Genomic DNA, 21,499 nt, shown 5'->3' with positions numbered 1-21,499 from the left:
GACAAGGGCTTTGGAAGCCCAACAGGGCAGTTTGTATTTGATCTTCTCAGCACCAGGGAACCCAGAAATGTCATGGAGATAGAGGCAGCACAAGGGGGCAGCTGGTCAGGTACACTGAGCAAGGAGAACACCGAGCTTATGAGAGTAGGAGAGCAGGTGAATGGTGAGACCGTTAGCGGGAAGGAATGTGTAGAGGGAAGAATTAGTTTGGGGAGAAAGAGGGCGAATTCCACATTGGATATCTAGAGATTGAGACTGTTGTATGTATGGATTGTGCTCCTGTCCAGTGTGAAGATCATCCCACTTTGAGAGAGCTCTGATTATTGCTTCCTGAAGGGAGCCCTGGTTCACTTGCTCTCTCTACCTCCTGAAAGCCCTTTGACCACTTAATGACCAGTTGTGCCTCCTCCAAGTCTGATCCCTTCATCTAATTTGTCTGGTGGGACCCCTGAGGCCTTCCTTGGGGTTCTCCTGCTTCTCCAAGGCCTCTCCAGAACGTGTTGCCCAGAATGGAAGTCTGTTTCAGTTCTGGTCTAACTAGAGAAGACTCCTGAGGGCCTGGTGGACCCCAGATGAGGACTCTGCCTTGGTGATGCTCACGAAGCTTCTCCACTAACAACACCGTTCTTTTCCCAACCAGTCGCTTCCTCATCCCATCTCTGTACTTAGGAAGCTGAGGTTTCTGAAGCCATGTTCTAAGAAGGCGTAGACTTTGTTATTCCAGTTTAATGTCACCTTCTTCGATTCGGTCCACCTTTCTAGCTGGTCCTGGACTTTGGGATCTTGGTTCTTCCATCTAGTTATGCTCACTCCTCTTTCCACCTCCATGCCTTCCTTCTCTCTTTCTCTGTCTCCCTCTCCCTCTCCCTCTCCCTCTCTCTCTCTCTCTCTCTCTCTCTCTCTCTCTCTCTCTCTCTCTCTCGGGAGGGGGGGGGGAAGAGGGGTGTAGGAGGCCTGAGAAGGGATGGCTCGGAGCAGCTGCGGGGGACATGGTCCAGATGGGGGACTTTTCTCCAACAACATTAAGCCTCATTGTATTGGCAGGATCCAGGGTTGGAGTTTGTCAGGGAGGGCAGAAATTTGAGAGGCTTCCTGAGCTGAACTGCCGGGAAAGCTTCCTAATTATTAGACATGGCAAGGATTTCCTAAGAAGAAAGACAGTGAGGTCTCTTTTCCCTGGAAGTATTCAAGGGGAACCTAAATGGTATGGAGGGGATTCCTGCTTGTTACGTTGGGGATGCCCCCGAGGTCCCCTCCCGCTCTGCAGTCCCACAGACTCGCTTGATTCCAGTTTATCCCATTTCTCAGTCAGTAGCTGCAATTTTCCAATTTCTTGGTAAAGCTGCAGGAGGAACTTCCGCTGCATTGGAGCCAGGAGCCCTGGGCTCCAGGCCTGCTGCTCAGCTGGGCCTGCTGCCTTGAGGTGGAGGTCCTGCCAAAGGGTTGGAAAATCCATTTTGTGGAGTGATTCTCTCAGGAAGGCCCATTGGGAACGGCTCACAGAGGCTTCTTGGGACGAATGGCCTCAGCCTGGAAGCTTGCTCATGCTGAGCCTCTGACTTTGGGGTGGTTTTCAGTTGAGCCATGAACATTGGTTATATGCCATTATGGCCAGGCTCTCTGCTAGGCACAGGGAACAAGGGTGAATGTCTTAGGTGCCACAAAGCAAGCACAAAAGAGAAACAGTCCCTGCCCTCTCCAAGGCGAGAGATGGATGTGTATGTGTGTGCCCAGAACAGGGGTGAGGTACCCTGGGAGTCCAGGCAGGAGCAGAGCAGGGGAGCTGGGGAGACCAGTAAAGACGGCCTCGTTAGAATGTGGAGCTTGGAATAGAATTTCAGGAAGTGGAGGTAGGGAAGGGAAAGCATGCTAGGCATCGGGGACTGTAAGTACAAAGGCACAGACCTGGGAGATGAGTGTTGTGAAGAAGACAGAGGCCAGTCTGGCTGGATCCCAGAGTGTGGGAGGGGAGAGTCCCAGGTCTTTAGGCTGGAAGGAGCTCAAAATGTCAAGCACGGGGTTTGGGATTTGAGGGATTGCTGGGGTTCAGTGAGTGCTGTGGTCAGACCTGCCATTTAAGGATATCACTGGCAGCCTAGGGGAGGAGGAATTGGAGTGACAGGGCATGAGATGGAGGATGGTCCAAGGTGATGAGGGCCTGAACTAGCACAGAGGCTCCTTAGGTGGAGAGGACGGTTTAGAGGGGAGAAGTGATGGGGCTGTTTGCCATGTGCAGTGATGGAAAACCAGGCATTGAGGATGCCAAAGTTCTGAGCCAGGGAGCCTGGAAGGTTGGGGGTGCCTCTGACTGGGCATAGGTGGAAAGATAATGAACTTGGGATGTCTTTGGGACATCCAGTTTGAGAGATGTCCTATAGGTATCTGGTGGCAGGAGACTGGAACCCATCTGGTCCAGATAGGTAGATGTGTGGGTCAGCTGGACAGAGACGGCCATCGGACCCATGGGAGCTGATGAGATCACCAAGGGAGAGAATGTGGAGAGAAGAGTAGAGATTCTTGAGTGGAGCCTGAATCTATCTTTCTGTCCACCTCTCAATCTATCCATTCATTAATCCATCTTTCCCTCTTCATTTATCCATCCACCCATCCATCTTTCCATATATATCCATATCTCTCCATCTATTATTCATCCATCCATCTTTCTCTCCCCATCTTTTCATCTGTCTGCCTATCTATCCATCTCCCCTTCCATCTTTCTATCCTTTTTACTCACTATCGTCTATCCATCCCTCTTTCCTCATCTATTCATCCCCCTGTTTACCCATCCATTCATCCGTCCATCTCTCTCCATCCCCTTCCAGCTCTGTCCATCCCGCCATCTGTCTCTCTCCCCATCTATCCTTCCATCTGTCTGTTCATCCATCCATCTCTCCATCTTTCCATCCACCTAGCTAGTCAACTCCCTCCATCTATCTCTGCACACATAGATTTATAAATGTGTACATCTTTGTATATAGATTTATACATTAAAGATATTCTTAGCCCCCAGAAATGTTGGTCGCCGGAGATTCCTAGTCAATGCCCTTTACCTTAGGTTTAGCTGCCCTGCTTTTAGCCCTGATCATTTTTCTTTCCTTGTCAGTTTTTCAAGTTTGGCACAGAGGAAGAGCACTATTTATGGAGTCACGGGGCTTGGGTTCACATCTCACCCCCAAGTTCCCTTAGGCCAATGGGAGAGGCCCCCTCCTGCCTCTGGCTCATGGCCCTGTGATGTGACATTTCTGCCTTTCCTTCCTAGGCCTCCAGCAGTGCTGGGAACCTTGGAGTGCTCATCCCTGTCATCGCTGTGGTGAGTAAATGTGACCCTCTACTTGTGTCTATGTACTTGAACTGGGACACTTCCCAGAGACCTCTTGCTGATACGTTTTTGTCTATTTGGATTTTCTCTTGCTGGGTTCCCAGCATTTTAGTCCCACAGTTCCCAAAGACAATGATTCCAGGCTGAAGGAAAAACATGTCCAGGATGCATTCTTTGGCCTTCCTCCTCCTCTCTCCATTCCTCTCCCTGCCAATGGGATGCCCTTTTCCTTCCCACCCCCCCATGCTGTCTATCCTAATGCAGGAGGAAGGAACAAGTAGATGCCCCCACTCCCAAAGTTACTACTTTCAATGAGAGATGAGTCTTCCTGGTGTCCAAACCAGAATATTGGGCTCGTTTTTCCGTAAAACACAGTTAGAGCTGCTGGTTAGGTTCTTGGGCTCACTCATTTGTCGTTGTTTATTTAAGCACCTTGGTAAGTGCGATATTAGGCAAGGGCTCAGGGAGATAAAAAAATTTGACTACCATGGAACCCTAGCATGAAGGGGCTTCTGGAAGGGTCCCTGTTGAAGGTGGGATTTTAGCTGGGATCTGAAGGAAGCCTGGAGGGGGAGATTAGGAGCCTGAACATTCCAGGTATAAAAATTAAAAAAAAAATTAAAATTGGCTTGACTAAATATAAGAATTAAAAAACATATAAGATTGTGGTCGCCATTTATAAAATTAACTCTTAAGTCACCAGTCTGCTAGCCGCTCTTAGCAATTTAGTTTAATAGAGATGTAGTAAAAGAGAGAAATATAGGAAGGAAATAGAAAGCATTGCCTAGCTTTCACACAGTCTTGGGCAGGGGAGCCCGAAAGAATGCTCAGAGCTGTGAGATGGCAGGTCTTGTTGGTGGCCAGTGTGTATTGTGGAGTGAGGTGGGAGAAGATGAGAGGGGAGGAAGGAACCAGACTATGAAGGGCCTTGAGTGCCAAACAGCATTTTTTATGTTTGCTCCTGGAGGCAACAGAGAGCTGCTGGGTTTATTGAGAAGGGGGTGACATGGTGGGCCCTGGGCTTTAGAATGATCCCTTTAGTGGCTGAATGGATGATGGACTAGAGTGGGGAGATGTTGGGGCTAGGCAGAGCCTCCAGCAGCTACTGTAGGAGTCTACATGTGAGGAGAGGAGGGTCAGCACCAGGCTTGGGGCAGGGGCAGGGGCAGAGGAGAGCAGGGAGTGTATTGAAGAGATGTTAGGGAGGTGAAGTTGGCAGGCTGTGTTAGCAGCTTGGATGTGGGGAGATGAGAGAGAGTGAGGAGCCCTGGATGACTCCTGGATTGGGAGAGGCTGGTGGCCTCCATAGTAACAGGGAAGGGAAGGTGGGGGGAGGTATTTAGGGGGGACCATCATGGCTTCCATTTTGGACTGGTTGAATGTAAGGCATCTCCTGGATGTCTGGTTCGAGATGTCCACAGGAAGGTTGGAGAGGCAAGCCTGGAGGTCAGCAGGGAGGTGGGGGCAGGAAAGGTAGGAAGGAGTCATCCACACAGTCTGCTATGGGAGGTGATGAGATGAGGGCCCAGGACAGAGCCCTAAGGGGGTACCCAAGGTTACAGGGTGGGAGCTGGAGTACGACCAGAGAAGTTTGCTTAGAGGAGGTTAAATGGACTCCTGGAGATGCTGCTGGCAACCTGGTGCCCGTCTGAAATGTCATGATGCTCTGACGTGAATGCCAAGAGAATCTGCCCTGTGCCAGGCCTGGGTGTGGCTGCTTGTCCTACTACAGCCAATCACGTGTTCCCCTTCAGAGTTGGGTCCTCTAGGAGGGTAAAAGAATGCATGAAGGGAGCTTTTTCGGCAGCCTCACAGGAGGGCACCAGCTGCTTTGAGTCGCCTGTTTGCTTGGGGCAGGAACATGCTTGTTCTGAGATGGCTCCGCTCCTGGGGATAGAGTGGGACCCGTGGGGGGAAAGGCCTAGGAGCCAGCATAATCTTTTCCAGCGAATGAGCACGGCTGTCCGGAAATGAAGGGGGTTGGGGGGAGCGTGCCTGGTGAGGCCGTGGGGGCTCTCTGAGCTCACTGGACAGGCTGAATGCCACAGAGGAGAACCGGTATGATGTGGGAAGCTGGGCTAGCTGGTCTCCAGGGCCCTTCCCGCTCTGTGTGTCTGGGGCCCGATGGACAGCCAAGCACGCCTGGACTGATTTTATGTTAGAATCTAAGAAACGGACAAAAGCAACCTAGAGTGAGCCCAGAACTTTCCTTCTAGCATATGCCAGTGAGAGGAGAGACAATGAATGTCTAATCGGAACCCATGAGAAGTGTTTGTTTTCCAGCCAATGTGACCCTTCACATGAGTAAAAGAAATAACATTGGGGGGTTAGTCAGAGTTAATGGTTACATTATGGGGGAGGGAGCAAATATTTGATTTTCTTGCTCAATGAAGGACACATCACAAGGCCTTCCGTTTACTTGCTGCTGCCCTCTTGGACTTGCCTGGGGCACACACCCCATGGAAGGGATCCCTTCACGTAACAGGTCTTAGATATTTGGGAAGACCAGACCTGCACTGGCATCTCTGCCACGGCCTCTTACCTTCGAGGCTTAGTGGGCAGAGCCCTGGGCTCCAGGCCCACATCAGACACTGACTGGTAGGATGGCCACAGGCGCCCGTCATCCAGCCTCGCAGAACCATGATTCCTTCATCTGAAAATCAGAGATAACAATACCTGCCCACCCACCTACCTATCTACCAGCCTCTGTCCCTCCCTCCCTCCCCACCTACCCACACACCATCGGTCTACCTCAGGGTCTCCGGAGAAAAATGGTTGTGAAAGGGGCTGAACAGAGTCAACATTCCATGCCTTTCGAGTATATTCCCCCTCTGTCAATGGTGGCACTTACTGTCTAGTTACCTGGATCTTTAGGAAGGGTCTTAACTCTCATAGGCTATCGAACGCCCTGGACCTAGTGTTCACTCAGAGCTTCTGCTCCTTCACTGGAGCAGCCTAGCCGCACTGTGAAAACTAGCTAAAAAAGTAATTCAGGGGACAGCTAGTTGACTCAGTGGATAGAGGGCCAGGCATCCTGGACTTAGGAGGTCCTGTATTGAAGTCCAGCCTCAGACACTTCCTGTGTGACCCTGGGCAAGTCACTTATAGCCCTTATGTCCTTATGCCTTGGAACCAATAATTAGTATCAATTTTAAGACAAGAAGGTAAGGGTTTAAAAAAAGTGATTTCCAAGATATCCCAGAAGAGAGCCTGGTGGCGAGGAAAACCAGTTGGGAGGGTATTTTGCAGTTGCCTAGGGTACAGTGATTAAGCTCTCGTGGCAGCAGAAATGGGGGAGCAACCCAAAACAAGGTAAAGAAGGAAAAGGAAGGACTTTGTAACAGACCAGTCATAGGGGATGAATGAAATAAAAAAGATGAGTCTAAAATGGTGGCCTTGGAAGGCTAAGGAATGATGGCATGCAGAAAAGGAGGAGCGGAGCTGGTTTACTGCAGTGGGATGGCAAAACAGATTTCGACTGTGGGGATTAGAATTAGCAGGGACCTGAGGACAGAGCCTTGTGAGTCACCGTGGTGGGCAGAGGATGGAGCTGACAGAGCAAAATGAGTCATGAGAAGAGTCAGGCGACCCAGACAGATGCCAGGGAGGAATTCGCCCCCAGTGGTGTAGGCTGCAGAGTGGGGAGCAGGGAGACAAGTCCAGGAGTCCTCCAAGAGTTGGGGGCAGATGCCACCTTGCAGGATCAGTCTGTCCCCTCCTGCAGCCGAGCCCCGGGGGCTTTCTCGTGGTCCTCACGCTTCCTTGTCAGCTGTTTCCCTGCCTACCCACCCGCTTCTTAAGAGCCAGGGCTACGTCTTGTCTCTCGATTCCTTCTGTTGGGCTGAGCCCAAATCTGGGCCCGGTGAACTTTTCTTCTTTCTAAGTCACCGATAGTCTCTGCGGAGCCTCGCATTTCCCAAGGACTTTCTGCTTACATACGGCTTGTTTCACAACTCTGAATGAGGCAAGGGTTACAAGTTGGATTAGCTCCATTCTACAGAGGAGCAAACAGGCTTGGAGTGCTCAGGTGACTTGATGGCTATAGATGGCAGCCCTGGAATACTACCTGCCACTCTGCCTGCAACACGAGGCTTTTTTCTACCGTCCCGTTGTGCTGCCATGGGATTAAAACAACCATTGGGGCACTCTTCATCTTATAATTTGGTAAAAGGGATTCCAGAACCCTGGACTATAGCAAAAGAACTGAGTCACTGGGTTTGCCAAGGCCAACAAACTTGAAAGACTGAGCTCAAAACCTGGGATTGAAAGGAGATTGTGGAGATTTGGGGGAGAGGCTGGGCTCCTTGGCCACGGTGAAGGACGGTGGATTTGTGTGCCTGTTTGCTGATGGAGCGGACAGTTAGGCAGGCCAAGGGACTGGTCTTTGAGCCGCTGAAGCCTCCTCATGCTCCCTGGCACTCTTGGGATCTGAGCCACCTCCCTATTTAGGGCCAAATTGTTCTCTCCAGGTAACAAGGAGGTTAGAAAACATGGCCATTGCTGGCCTCGTTTGGCTCAACAAATTATGGTTCTCCAGCCTATGGTATAGACAGTTGGAACAGTGGTACCTCGGACAGGGCTCGGCCCCCACTTCATAATCACTCTGTGACTCCCTCTGGACCTCAGTTGCTTAATCTGTAAAATAGGTCTAATGGTACATCACCTGTGTCCTCTGAAGGTCACTGTGTCATTTAAAGGATGATAATCATTTTATCACCTTCCACATGGTTGAGACATGGCCTGAAAGCCTGCCACTCTCCCTCTGTACCCCTGAATTGGGAGAGGCCATCTTTGGGCCTAGAGGCCACTCCTGCAAATATGTGGCGCTCAGGTGCCCCAACTCCCATTTGCCCAGGTGTGCAGCCACGCGGATCTTTGTGGACAGTTTGGGGGCCTCCATTTCTATTGCATTGAAGGCTCCTGCTGCAGAATATGCCTGAAAAAGGGCAGCTTATGTGCGAAGACTCCTTGCTCCCTCCCTCCCTTTAACAAGCTCTCCCATGACATCCCTATAACATGCTGTAGGGCCTCATATCATGGAATGGCCCACTGAAGGGGGCAGTTAATCCAGTGGGGAGAGTGCTGCATTGGGAATCTGGGTCTCAGCTGTTCCCACTCCCTCCCTGATTGACCTGGGGTAATCACTTCCAGGCCTCAGTTTCCCCTTCTCTCAAAAGAAGAGGGTGGCCTCCTCACAGGGGTGCTGGTGATTCCTGCAGGGCTGTGGCTCACTGGGATCCTTCTCCCGGGCTCTCAGATCAGCGAGTGGGAAATCCTTGCTGTGTGTCAGGCCCTGAGCTGGGGTGCTCAGAAGGGTGGAGACATTAGTATTGAGTGGGCTCTGGAAGTGGAGAGAAGGAAGCAGACACAGGTTAAAAGTGGTTTATCTTTATTGGTGTCTAGAGAGAGAACCTCCGACCCTCCCCATCCCAGCGAGTGACATAGCCCCACACCATACCCAGTGCCTTGGTCAGGGAGAGCCCGGCATCATGGGGAAAGGCCGTTAGCTCCTTCCCAGCATGGCTGGAGGCCCAAAGAGCAAAGGAACCAAGACCTGTGTGGGTCCAAAACACTAAAGAAACAGGAAATCAGATCATCTCCTTAAGGATACTTTTAATGATTCATTGACTGTGCAGACACACACAGCTTCTCTGGATTCTGGACCCTGTTTGCTACACAGAGTGATGCCAACAGAATGCCTACGCGTAGTGATTTCTGTTGGGAGACCCGGCCCGTGCGTTCACTTGGCACGGTGGGTTATGAAAGTAGCATTGCGAACAAATCCCCTTCAAGCATTGTTTCACCAGAAAGGGAATTCTCCCAGGATCCAACAGGAGCCTCCCAGCCTCCCCATCTAAGACTTGCTGGGATTGGAAACGCGGCCCATGAAGAGCAAACAGCTGGTGCGGTGCTCATAGATGAGAAACAGGAAAGGCCGGTCAACGATGAACCGAACTTGTGAGGAGAGGGGCATGAAGCCCACGGTGGTCACAGCAGCCGCTTGGGTCCCCTCTTCGTTCACCGTGATGGTGCCTTGATGCTTGAACTGTCCAGATATGGAAAGAGAGCATCTCTTAATCCTTAGTGCTTAATTAAGGGAGGCAGCATTGCTGCTGGTTCAGGTGGACCCGCGGGGTTAGATGGAGACGGCGCCACAGGCTCATGGCCTAGCGTACCCCCTCCACCTCCCTCCCAGGCTCCTCTGGCAGCTTCTCCCACTCTTGGCCATCCCTCAGTGGCATCGCACCGGCTGCTAGAGGGCTTGTCAGCTCTCTGACCTCCAAGTCCAAGTATGGGGTGTCGTCACGCTGCCATATCTCAGCAGAGCTCGCCATGTGTCTTAGCTAGATTGTCCCTCTCGCCTACTGAGTCACATTGGGATGGCCAGAGATGGGAGGAAGGAGTGAAAACCGAACCCCAAGAGCGCCTCTGTTGGGGGCTGGGGGCAAGGAGATGGGGTGCTTACCAAGTCAATGACGAGTTTTTGGTCCGATATTCCGGAGAAGTCTCCGTTGTGATCAAATAGTTCGGTTATACCCATCGATTTCAGAGTATCTACCAGGTTGTAGTTCTTTTCCAGCTTGAACTTAGGCAGACGAATCTCACGTGTTCTGGAGAGAGGGGGGAACACGAGGTCGTCATAACAACTCGCCATTTGGGGGGGCAACCTCAGAAGGTCCCACCATGTAGCAGACCCACTGGTTTCTGGAGCTGCCACGTGCAGGACTCCAGAGCCATGGTGAACAGGAGCTGGGTACCCTGGGCCGAGAGCACCTCCAGTTAGACTCAGGGACTTGGAGTTAGATCCTGGTTGGTCCTTTAGGGTCTGTGACATGTTATTTGTCTGGATCCACTTCCTTCTTTGCCAAGTGAGGGGGGTGGATTAATGATCCCCAGTGCCCCTTCTTGCACGGGCCTGGGTGATGTTTCAGAATTTAGTCTACAGGGACTAGGGTGGGACTGTGATTGACTAGAAGAAGGGACTCCCACGTGAGGGAACTTGTGTCTTGCTCAAAGTCTCCCAGGTAGATGCTGGCAGGTCTGAACCTGGTTTTCTGGCCCTTAGGCCAGTGCGCTCGCGCTCTCTCTCTCTCTCTCTCTCTCTCTCTCTCTCTCTCTCTCTCTCTCCCCCCCCCCCCTCTCTCTCCCCCTCTCCCTCCCTCTCTCTCTCTCTGTCTCTCTTTCTCTTTGTCTCTGTCTCTGTCTCTCTTTGTCTCTGTCTCTGTCTCTGTCTCCCCCTCTCCCTCCCTCTCTCTGTCTCTGTCTCTCTTTGTCTCTGTCTCTGTTTCTCTCTCTGTCTCTCTTTGTCTCTGTCTCTGTCTCTCTTTGTCTCTGTCTCTCTCCTTCCCTCTCTCTGTCTCTCTCTGTTTCTCTGTCTCTCTCTGTTTCTCTCTCTCTCTCTCTGTTTCTCTCTCTCACCCTCCCTCTCTCTCTTGCTCTCTCTGCCTCCCCCTCTTCTCCCCCTCTCCTTTCTTGCTTCAGAGTGGGTTACCCTGGCTGGCCTTGGGGCGAGGGCCCTTCCTGGGATAGAGTCAGCCTCTTCCTGGAACATCTAGCCCAATTCCTTCATTGTGCCAGTGAGGAAACTGAGGCCCAGGGCTACAAGAGCTTCATAACCATCCCTTCATGGATTCACTGGGGATGAGCCCTTTAATGAGCTCTCCTGTCGTCCTTGGAGGTTTACACCGTGCTTTACAAACATTCATCTCATCAGATCCTCCCAGCAGCCTTGCAAGGCAGCTGCCATGATCATCCCCATTTTACAGATGAGAAAACCAATGTAGACAGAGGTTCGAGGGCTTGACCAGGCTTGGCCACTTTGAACTATGGTTTCCTGACTCCAGGAACTTTTTTAAAGTCCATTATCTGCTTCCTGACTTCCAGTGAAATGGGCTGGAGGGGATGGAGTGTGGGCCTCAAGCCAGAAAACTGAGTTCAAGTCCCACCTCCGACCCCTCTCTCCAGTTGCTCTGCTCCAACCAGCTGGTAAGATGCCAGAGCTGGCCTCATCCTTACCCCTATTCTACCTTAATAATTGTAAAATCATCTTAATGGGTAGCTCACAGAACTTGGAGATGGCAACTCGGTGACTCAGTGGACACAGAGCCAGACCTGGAAATGGCAGGTCCTGAGTTCCAGTCTGGCCTCAGACCCTTCCTAGCTGGGTCTAGCTGACCCCCACTGCCTAGCCCTTACTGCTTTTCTGCCTTGGAACCAGTACGAGGGATGAGACAGCTCAGTGGCTCTGTGACTAGAGAGCCAGGCCTGGAGACTGAAGGTCTCTCATCCGCTGTACTAAGACAGAAGGCAAGGCTGAAGACAACAACTCAGAGATGAAGGCTGGGATTCGATTCCTGCCCCAGGTGCTAGGGGGCAGTCATAGTGCCCCCTCCCAGAGCTACTGTAAGGGGCAAAGGGCATTCTAAACCTGTCAGGCCTCGCTGTAGGAGCCTTGGTGGTGTAGCAAAGTCGTCCTCATCTGGCTGGTGAAGCTGGCATCACAATGACCCTAAGATGGGGCAGTAGCCCATGGTGGCGCCTTCGTGTCTAGGAAAGCAGAACCTGGAGCTTGCAGGGGAGCAGAGGGAGAGAGCCGGCCCAGGGAAAGAACACTGGAGGAGGCTCTTCTAGGATGGGAGCTGGGGCAGAGAGCAGGAGGAGGCACAGTGAGTGGCAGCCTGGTCTGGGGGTACACTTGTCCTGAAGATAATGAGGAGAGAAGGCAGGCACCCTTGGGGGAGTTGGGGCTGGACGGAGGGAGGGTGTGAAGGCTTTGGATGGCGGATCCCATGATGAAAATGGCCTTGGGGCAAATTCCTTTGGTTGGAGAGAGGAAGGCCAGGAAGCACTGGCCACCATTGTGATCTTGGGAGGTGAAGGGGGCACCAGTGGGAAGTACTCAAGCCTGCCACTTCCACCATAGTGAATGGCCAGGGAAACTCCAGAGGGGAGGGGAGGAGGCTCTTGTGGCAGGCTCTACAGCCCCCTTGGCACAGTCTAGTGGATACAGAATGAGAGGAGACCACTCCCTGCCTGGGTGACATGAGCACATCATGCCTTCTGGGGCCTCAGTTTCCCCATCTGTAGGATGGGGCGGTGGTGGGTGTTACTTCCAACGCTATAGTCCCAGGATTCTTTGAATCTAGTGGGGCATCAATGAAATGGCAGCCCACTGAGGGCATTTGCTGTGCATTGCCTTCTCTTGTGATGCTCAGGCCTGGCCCTCCTTCCTTTGGCATCTCCATTTTATTTCTGCATCAGGCCTTCTCTGGGCCCCCCACCCCACTCCCTGTCTGCGCAGCCTGCTCTCCCTCTGTCTCTGGCCCACCTGAGAGGCTTCTCCTATGTTTGCTTCTCTCCCATCTGGCAGTGTTCATAGCACCATTGCCTCCACTGTCCACTTGGGGCAGACACCCAAGAGGCCCCAAGTGGAGAGAATGCTCTTGGAACCCTTCCTTCCTTCCTTAAGGCCAAGGAGACTTCCTATGTTCATTGCATCGATTGTCTCCTGGCCCTGCCCTTCCTCCTCTGCTCCAGGGTCAAGCCTGCTGGGGCCCTCAGTGGGCCCTCGGGTGGCAGGTGCCCTCTTAAGGGGACCTTCCTCACATGTGGCTCCCAGCCATGAGAGGACAGCGAGACCAGCCTCTCAGGCCTCTCCTTCAATCCTAATTTAATTTTGGGCCAGATCAGACATTTTGTAGGTGGCGGAAGCCCCAGTGAGGAACCTGCCCCATCCCCAGTTACAGATGGGCCCCTGCTCAGCTCCTTTGAGCCCTCGGAGTGGGGAGGCCCAAGAGCGAAGGCCAGGAGCTGGTGGCGGCCTTGTGACCAGCTGCTCCCCCTTTGGAGACCAGCCCCTCTTGCTGACCTCCGTCCTGATCTCACTTGGGATTCAAGAAGGCCTCACAGCCCTCCTCTGCGGTCTTGGGAGATTGTCTATGGGCGTTCAGGAGCTGCAGAAGCATATTGCTCTGTGCCCCATTCCTCAGGAAGCCCCTTGGTGTCGCTGCCCTGGGGCCTGGTGGAGGAACCCTGCCCCCTGGAGCTTGTGATCCCAGCACAGCCCTCCTTTGCCCACCTCCATGGACAGCCTAATGCCAGGTTCACAGGGATCTCTGGGATTGGATTCTGGGGCTCTGCCACCTGTGCTGCGCCTAGGGGGAGGGAGGCCTACTCCCCAGAGCCCTGCCGCCCCCCACGTACCTATTGGTCATGCTTTTCTGCCATCTCTCCACCGCCTGTGGGCTGAGCTGGGCCTCCAGGGCCCTCATGCCTGCCAGCTTGTGGGGCATCACGATCAGCATGCTGATGCCCCCCACGTACTGCAGCTGGAGCACATCACAGTCCAGCTCCTGGTCGTTGGCCACAAGGAAGTTGCCTTTGGTCTGCATCATGGGGACCTTGACCACCTCTTTCTCGTTGAGGCGGAAATTGGAGTTATGTGTCATTTCCGCTGGGAATTTGTTCACCCAGGTACCTGTACAGGTGACAAGAGAGGGGCCATTGTGCAGGCGATTCTTTAATCCCCACCTTACAGGAGTGGTGAGGATCTGTGTCGATTCCAGGACGGAAGAGCGGCGAAGGTGTCTCCAGCCGGATCGGGCCCCACGCCACCAGCCACCCCCACAGGCGACTCTTGGGAAATGCAGAGGGCATGCTGGGGTGGCTGGCAGAGCTGTGACCTGTGGACCTGTGCCTGTTGGCCTGTGTGACCCTGGACAAGTCCTTTCCCATCTCAGCCTCCATTTTCTTCTCTTTCAGCGAGTGGGATGGGGCTGGCCACCACTATGTGGAAGACTATTCCAGAACCCGTAGGCTGGGCATGCTTATGGTGGGAGTAGGCAGATGCCATTGAGAGGTACTGTCTCACCCCCTCTGACTGCTGATGTTTGTGAAAAACAGCAGGGATGATGCCTGGAGGCCTCTGGGAAAATGGGCCTGGCCGGCCCTTCAGAAAGCCCTTTGAGTCAGAGAGCCCTTCGCATCCTGCCCCTCGCAGAGAACAGAGAAAGGAAAATAGACAAAAATGCCAATGGAGAGCGGGGGGTGCTGGGGCCCAGCCTGTGTCTCGGGCTGTGAGAGCGATGGAACGCCATTATGCTGCCAGAAAGGATGAAGGGGAAGGCCTGGGGAAGTGAGAAGCACAGGAAGGGCGTTTCTGCCCCCAACAAACCACTAAAAGACCCATCTGCACCTCCTGACAAGGGGGCCTGCCCAGCGGAGCCACGTGGTTTTACTTGACTCTTTTAGCCCTTCCCGTCTGTCTTCAAGTTGATTCTAAATAGTGGTTCTAAGGCAAAAGAGCGGTAAGGGCTGGGCGATGGGGGTAAATGACTCACCCAGGGTCACACAGCTAAGGAGTGTCTGAAGTCAGATTGGAACATGGGACCTCTTCTCTCTAGGCCGGGAGCTCTATCCACTGAGCCACCCAGCTGCCCCTTACCTGACTATTTTTAACTAGAACTTTATTGTTTAGTTTTCCACCAGTAACAATAGAGTTGAGATGGGGAAAAAATAATTAAAATATTTTCAAATAATTGAAAAATAAGTTGCATTAAAAATTAATGGGGGCAATTAGGTAGCTCAGTGGAGAGAGCACCGGGCCTAGAGAGGGGAGGGCCTGGGTTCAAATGTAGCCTCAGGCCCTTCCTAGCTGAGTGACCCTGGGAGAGTCACTTGACCCCCATTGCCCAGCCCTCAGTGCTCTTCTGCCTTGTTGCCGATACACAGCACTGATTCTAGGAGAGAAGGTGAGGTTACATAGCTGGGGAGTGTCTGAGGCCAAAGGGGAGGGTTCCAGAAAAAGAAGTGACCGAACCTAGGATCAGCACTTAGCCGCCCTGACGTTCTGCTTCCATCTCTCCCCCGGGCTCCCGGCCCCGTTACCTTTGAAGTAGATGCAGTTCAGGATCAGCATCTGGGTCAGGGGCTCTATGCTCCCCAGCGCGTCCTTGATCAGGCCCTTGGTCACTTTCAGAATGTGCTCATTGGTCTTGCTGACAAAGGCAGGCTCGGAGAAGTCGGCGCGCTGGGCCTCGGCAAAGTAAAACTCCTTCATCTGGGTCTGGAAGGCCTCCAGGATGGGGATCCGCCTGTGCACGTAGAGCTCATTCACGGAGCGCAGAGTGTAGCCGAAGTTCCTCCTGAAGAGCCGGTGGGTCAGCTTGCGGAAGAGGTTGTGCACCGTCTGTGTCTCATACTTGCTGCTGGCGTTCACGAAGTCCTTGAAGTGCAGGGCCGCGTGGACCTGCTCGTGGGTGCTGCCCCCGAGCCCCAGGGAGATCATGGCCATGGCGGTAGAGACGCCCACCGGGGCGAGGAGGACGTTGCTGTTGGGCTCGGCCGCCTCCTTCAGGGTCCGGTACAGGTCGAAAGCAAACTTGGCGTTGAGGATGTTGAGCCGCTGGATGCGACTCTTGCCTTGGAACAGCTCCAGGAGGTTTCCCGGCTTGGCCTCCGGGTCCGTGGGTGAGACGGCATCGATGATGTCGATGTAGTCATCATCGTCGCTGAAGATTTTCTCCAGGTCCAGGTAGTCCTCCTCCTCCTCCTCCTCTACCATCAGGTCGTGCGTTACTGTGTTCTTCTCGTGGAAGTCGGCTGGCAGGAGAGGCATGCTCAGGTTGGTGGGCTCTGGTCGCCCCTGTGGCCTGTCTGACGATGGGGATTTTGCCCCATTCTCAGAGGGTCCCCTGGGCTGTGCCCTGACCCACGTGACCAGGGAGAGGAGGAAGATGTAGAGCCCAAGTTTCATTCTGGCCACCCTGCCATTGGAAGAGAAAATGAATCTATTAGCATTCTGTCTCCAGTTTAAAGAAAGCCGGGCCTGGCACCTCAGGGCCCAGCCAGGAAGGTTTCTCAGATGAGGAACCTGAAGCTGGAAACAGCTTAGCAACTTGTCCTAGGTCCCCCAAGCAGAGCCTGGGCCAGGGCCTGGCCCACTTGCCCCAGTTTATAATAATGCCTTATTCTGTCTGCATCCACAGGGGTAGGTAGCGCTGGGTTCTCAACGGCTGTGCCAGTGGGGCTGGGCAGACTGGGCATCCAGCCTTGAAGGCCCAGCCTAGCTGTCCAGAGGAGGGGCGGGACCTCTCTGCCACAGAAACTCGCCTCCCCCCATGGGACGCTTCAGAGCCTGGCTCAGGGTCTTGCCCGTCATAGCTCCTTGATCCACCTTCCTGATCCAAGTGTGTTTTCCCTGGTTCCTCGGGGCTATTTCTGCCTTTGGAGCTCTGGTGCCACAGGGCCTGAAGCTTCCCTGTTTGGAGGATGGGCCTAGTGTTGGGTTCTGGAGAGGGAAGGAGGCAGACTATGGCACAGTTCTCGTTCCTTTCTGCATTGATCAAGGATGTAGAGCCTCGTAGATCCCTCTGGCTTCCTCCATCAAGCCTTGAAACACTGAATGTCAGGCAGCTGGGCTGACTTCTTAGACAGATGGGCACTGTGCAGCCATGTGTGATAGTGGCACGGGGCACCCTTGAGACCCAGGGCTCTTCACCCGAACTGAGTGGCCCCTGGTGGCCAGCTCTTCTGACTCCTTCCTCTTGGGCTTTTTGTTCTCATTCTACTTGTAGAATCCTTGCCCTTGGCTCCCAGCATGCTAGTCAGCTGAGCAGCCAGCCACGTTGTCTACAGTTAGGGCCTGTCCTTTGGTGAGGTGCTTGGCCTTAGCATGCAGAGCTGGACCTTTGTGCTGGCAGCCCCAGGACTCAGTTCCCTCAAAAACCTAGTATTTCACGGCTCAGGATTCCTTCTCTCCTTCCTCCTGACATTTCCTCTTCTGCCCTGATAAACACACACTCTCCCTCTCTCCCTCCTTCCCTCTCTTCCTCTCTCTCTCTCTGTCTTTCTCCCTCTCCCTCACCCCTTCTCACCTCCTCTCTCTCCCTTTCCCTCCCTCCATCTCTGTGTGTGTGTGTCTCTCTCTCCCTCTCCCCATTGGGCCCTCTAGAACCTCCTTCTCAGCTTTTTTGGCCTGTTTGCCTCAGCCCAGGGTCCCCAGGAGAACAGGCCTGGTGAGATGAGAACACAGTGGACCAGCCTGCCTAGCTGGAGCTGTGAGGTCCCGGCCCTTTGTTTCCCTGCTGGCCTCTCCCTGGCCACATTCCTCTGGAGAAGATGCCTTGGGCCAAGTCACAGGCATTCCACGAAAATTCTAGCCCCTGGGGCAGCGAGGTGGCCCAATGGATAGAGCCCTAGGTCTGGAGTCAGGAGGACCTCAGATACTTCCTAGCTGGGTGACTAGGCAGTCACTTAAACCACTTTGTAGCCCTTCTGCCTTGGAGCTAGTACTTAATATTGATTCCAAGATAGAAGATGAGGGTTATTTAGAAATGAAAAGAATAGCTCCTAATTCTCCCATGATTTAGTGTTTCTAGAACCCAAAAACACCATGAGGAGGTGCTGCAAAAAGCACAGAGCCCTGGACTGATCACCTAGGCTCATACTGGTAGCGAGCGGCAGAATTAAGGCCTCTGGGCCCCCCACCCTGACTGCTGTCTTCCCACAGGTGCCACAACCTCCCCAGACACTATGTTCCTGGATGGAAGGTGCCAGCTGGGCCAAGCCCCTTCTCCCATTGCGCCAAGTTGTCAGGGAGGGGATACTGAGGCAGGAGTGCCAAGGCTCTCTTCCTCTGTTCTCCTTGGGTTCCCTTCTAGCCCTGGAGAAACTTTCTGGGCCTTATTTAGACCTGAGTATTCTCTGCTTTTTATTGAGAGGTGGATTAGACTGTTGGGCTTGACTCTATCCTTGGCATGATTTCTTTGGGAGTTGAGTCAAAAAACACAGGTCCCTTTGAATCTGGGCTTGGACAGTCACATAGCTGTGACCTCACTCAGCCTCAGTTTCCTAATTTGTAAAAGGGGCTGACAAGAGAAATGTGAGTTCCTCATATTAAGCTCCTTTTCTAGCCCTGCACACTCCATTTTAAAAGCCGCAGAAGAAGGAAGCAACTGAGGGAATTGCCTCATGATAAATTTATGGAAAGCCCATTTGCCAAATAAAAAAGTCAGCATCATTCAGAGGAAGGAGCATTTGATTTGAGGCCAGAGGCCTGAGTTCAAATTCTCACTCAGTCACTTGATAGTTGTGGTCTTCCTGGAGATAAAATCTCTCCCTTTTTGTAGAAGAAAAGGATTGAACTATAGGACCTTTGGGACCCCTTCCATCTCTAAATCGCTAAAAGCTTCTGGGAAGCACTCCAGGAAAGCTGGAGGAATGGGAACGAGGAAGAAGAGCGATGCAGAAATGCTCATCTAGAGAGGACTCAGCCAGTGGGGAAGGGCTGCCACAAGTCTTCTCGTCGGCACTTCAGAGAAAATGAGGCCTGGCTTGTCTGAGGAAGGACCAACAGAGGAGGAGGCCTGAGGAGATGAAGTGCCTTGGAGACTGGAGCCTCTGGCTCCCTGCTTGGCAGGCTTCTCTCCAGCCCACTAGAGGGAAAATGGGCAAGAACCTGGGCCATCTCCTCTGCCGCTCAGGCTGCGTGTGTGCCATCCCAGCACTGAGGGGCCCTGGGCTTTGAAGATGCCATCGGCTGTAGGTTGGACCCAGCCGGCCCTTTGTCCAGGGCCCAGCTGCAGGACGTCCACCCCAGGGGTCAACCACACCCACTGGCTAGAGCAGTTCCCAGAGGCTCCCCAACCCCCTACCCCAACCTCATGGAATTGTTCATCCCTAAAGTATTGGTGGAATTTGGAGACTCTTTCCTGGGCTGAACAACTCTCCCAAAATGGCTTTTCAGAAAAGAGAACTGGAGAAGTGTGCTCAGGAGAGCCCCCACTCATGGGGGACAGAGTCTCCAGGAGGCCCCAATCCACAATATTTCAGGCCCAGTGATCCATATCTAGGGAGAAGCAGCATCTTCAGAATTTGTTAGACCAAAGTGCCCTGAGGGAGGTGCCGCCCTGGCCTGGGGAGGTCTGGGCTTGGGTTCAGGTTCAGAACCCGGCCCTGCCAGTTACTAGCTAGGGGGCTTTGGACAAGTCTCTTCCCTTTCCTGACTTGTTTCCTCATCCCTGAGGTGAATGAGGCCCAGAGTGCCAGCCCTAGACAGGCCCTCGGTGGTCGTCTGCTCTCTGGCAGTGGTGTGTCCAAGGGTATGGGGGTCGGTCAGCAGTGGCAGAACTGACCCTTAAAAAATTCTTTCAGTATTTTATTCTTCCCCAATTACGTAAAAACGAATTTAACATTCATTTCTAACATGCCAAATTCCTCTGCCTCCCTGAGACGGTACGTGATTTGTTCTAGATTTTACCCGCGATATAATGCAAAACATTTCCAGATTGGTTATGATGTGAAAGATGATGCATCCCCGCCAAAATGTCCCACAAAGAAAGGAGACTTTTGACCTGCATTCCCACTCCCCCACTCCGTCAGCTCTTTCTCTAGAAGTGGAGGGCTAGTCTGCCTGCCTCCCTCCCTCCCTCCCTCCCTTCCTCCCTCCCTCCCTCCTTCCCTTCCTCCCTCCCTCCCTCCCTCCTTCCCTTCCTCCCTCCCTCCCTCCCTCCTTCCCTTCCTTCCTTCCTTCCTTCCTCCCTTCCTTCCCTCCTTCCTTCCTTCCTTCCTTCCTTCCTTCCTTCCTTCCTTCCTTCCTTCCTTCCTTCCTTCCTTCTTTCCTTCCTTCCTCCCTTCCTCCCTCCCTCCCTCCCTCCTTCCCTCCCTCCCTTCCTTCCTTCCTTCCTTCCTTCCTTCCTTCCTTCCTTCCTTCCTTCCTTCCTTCCTTCCTTCCTTCCTTCCTTCCTTCCTTCCTTCCTTCCATCCCTCCTTCCTTCCCTCCCTCCTTCCCTCCTTCCTTCCTTCCTTCCTTCCTTCCTTCTATCCCATCTATACCTTTTGTTTTAGACTCTATAGCAAATGTCAGTTCCAAGACAGAGCAGTAGTAAGGACTAGGCAATGGGGATTAAGTGACTTGCTCAGGGTCACACAGCTAGGAAGTGTAGGAGGCCAGATGTGAACCCAGGATCTCCTATCTTTAGGCCTGGCTCTTTACCCACTGAGCCATGAAGCTGCGCCTGGATAGCGTTTTCTGTCATTGTGTTGTTGAGAATAGCCAAGTCATTCCCAGTTGGGCACAGTACAGTATTGCTGCTACTGGGTCCAGGGTTCTCCCCGCACAACCAGCTCTTGACCCTGTTCCTGACTACACTTCCCTTGGTTATGGTCCCTTCCGGCCCTGATGTTGGCACAATCTCAGGGTGGGAAGCGGCCGAAGAACCACTTACCAGACAGGCTCATTCAGCCAGCTTTGGGCAGCTCTCGTGCCTGCCAGCCTCAGTTGGCCCCTTTGTAAGTGCCCCTGTTCTACAAGTTCTGCCCTCAGCCGAGCCATACCCAATGTATACCTCTTGCCCTTGACTGCCTTTAGGATTCTCAAGGCAGCTGTCCAGCCCAGACCCTGCTGCCTTCTCCAGAGAGATGACCTCCTTGTCAGTCTTCCAGCTGCCCCCTCTTCTGCCTTTGTTCTTCAGAGACGGGACATACTCCTCTGGGAAGCCCCCCTTCTCTTGTACCGAGGAGGAAACTGAGGCCTGAGGAAGGGAAGGGTTGCCCGGGTGCCCAGCAAGTTAGAGAGTAGACTTATCTGAAGGGCCTGGGCTACCCCCTATGTTTACCAGGAGAAGAGACTTTCCCAAGTCACCGGCCAGATCACAGTGTAAAGCTCTCTTTCAGGCGTTCTCTGACCCAGGCCTCCTGCTTAAAGGGAACAGAAGTTCCCAGCCTGGGTCAGGCGCTCGTCAGACAGTCAAGACCCCCTCAAGGGCCCTGATAGGTCAGGGAGCAGGAGCAGATCTTACCTTGGTGCCCCAGAGCTGGCCGAGCAGAGCTGACCAAAGCCACAGCCTCCCCCTGGGACCAGTTCGGCTGAAATGTGAACTTTGGTGCCGGCCGGGGGCACGTTCTCCAAGGTAAACAGATCCCAAATCAAACATCCCTGAACTGCCTTCGTCAGCAAAACCCCCACCCCCCGTGTTTGTCCTGGGGCTGCTGCAGGCCAGATGGGAGCGCTTCTGCCTGGAATGTTTGGAAGGCCCAGGGTTCTGGACACTTGCCTGGCCTCCTGCAATCCAGGCCCTGCTCCTCTACTTATTGACGGTGGGACCTTGGCCAAGTCACTTCTTTTGGGGTCTCTGGTTCCTTCTCTGTCAAATGGAGGGGTGTAGGTTCTGGCCCCCCAAC

At 53.3% G+C, this 21,499-nt stretch overlaps 2 protein-coding genes across 4 annotated transcripts in view; one reads left to right on the top strand and one right to left on the bottom strand.

Moving 5' to 3' along the window:
* PI4KA (phosphatidylinositol 4-kinase alpha) overlaps nt 1-21,499 on the top strand; it is a 114,548-nt gene that overhangs the window by 47,858 nt on the left and 45,191 nt on the right. For both annotated transcript variants that reach the window (XM_056821355.1, XM_056821354.1), the window contains exon 19: nt 3,260-3,310. In XM_056821355.1, coding sequence (XP_056677333.1) covers nt 3,260-3,310 — 51 coding nt within the window. The remainder of the gene's footprint in view (nt 1-3,259; nt 3,311-21,499) is intronic.
* On the bottom strand, nt 8,692-21,228 carry SERPIND1 (serpin family D member 1). 2 transcript variants are annotated; one of them, XM_007490387.2, is made up of 5 exons: nt 21,118-21,228; nt 15,206-16,083; nt 13,523-13,796; nt 9,786-9,930; nt 8,692-9,365 (listed from the first exon to the last, which is right to left on the bottom strand). In XM_007490387.2, the coding sequence occupies exons 2-5, from the start codon at nt 16,071-16,073 to the stop codon at nt 9,174-9,176; spliced, it is 1,479 nt and encodes a 492-aa protein (XP_007490449.1). In that variant the 5' UTR covers nt 16,074-16,083; nt 21,118-21,228; the 3' UTR covers nt 8,692-9,173. The 2 variants fall into 2 exon arrangements, with proteins under 2 accessions (XP_007490449.1, XP_056677337.1); XM_056821359.1 differs by lacking the exon at nt 21,118-21,228 and adding an exon at nt 20,665-20,957.

The sequence above is a fragment of the Monodelphis domestica genome, chromosome 3 (genome assembly GCF_027887165.1).
Source record: "Monodelphis domestica isolate mMonDom1 chromosome 3, mMonDom1.pri, whole genome shotgun sequence".
Lineage (NCBI taxonomy): Eukaryota > Metazoa > Chordata > Mammalia > Didelphimorphia > Didelphidae > Monodelphis > Monodelphis domestica.
Note: the sequence above shows the minus strand (reverse complement) of the source record. Positions and strands in the feature narration are given on the sequence as shown.

Coding starts and splice junctions, on each gene's coding strand:
- SERPIND1 (XM_007490387.2), bottom strand. CDS start 16,073: ATGAAACTTGGGCTCTACATCTTCCTCCTCTCCCTGGTCACGTGGGTC. Junction 13,797..15,205: donor GAACTGCATCTACTTCAAAG/GTAACGGGGCCG, acceptor TCACCTGTACAG/GTACCTGGGTGAACAAATTC. Junction 9,931..13,522: donor CAGAAAAGCATGACCAATAG/GTACGTGGGGGG, acceptor CCCTCTCTCCAG/AACACGTGAGATTCGTCTGC.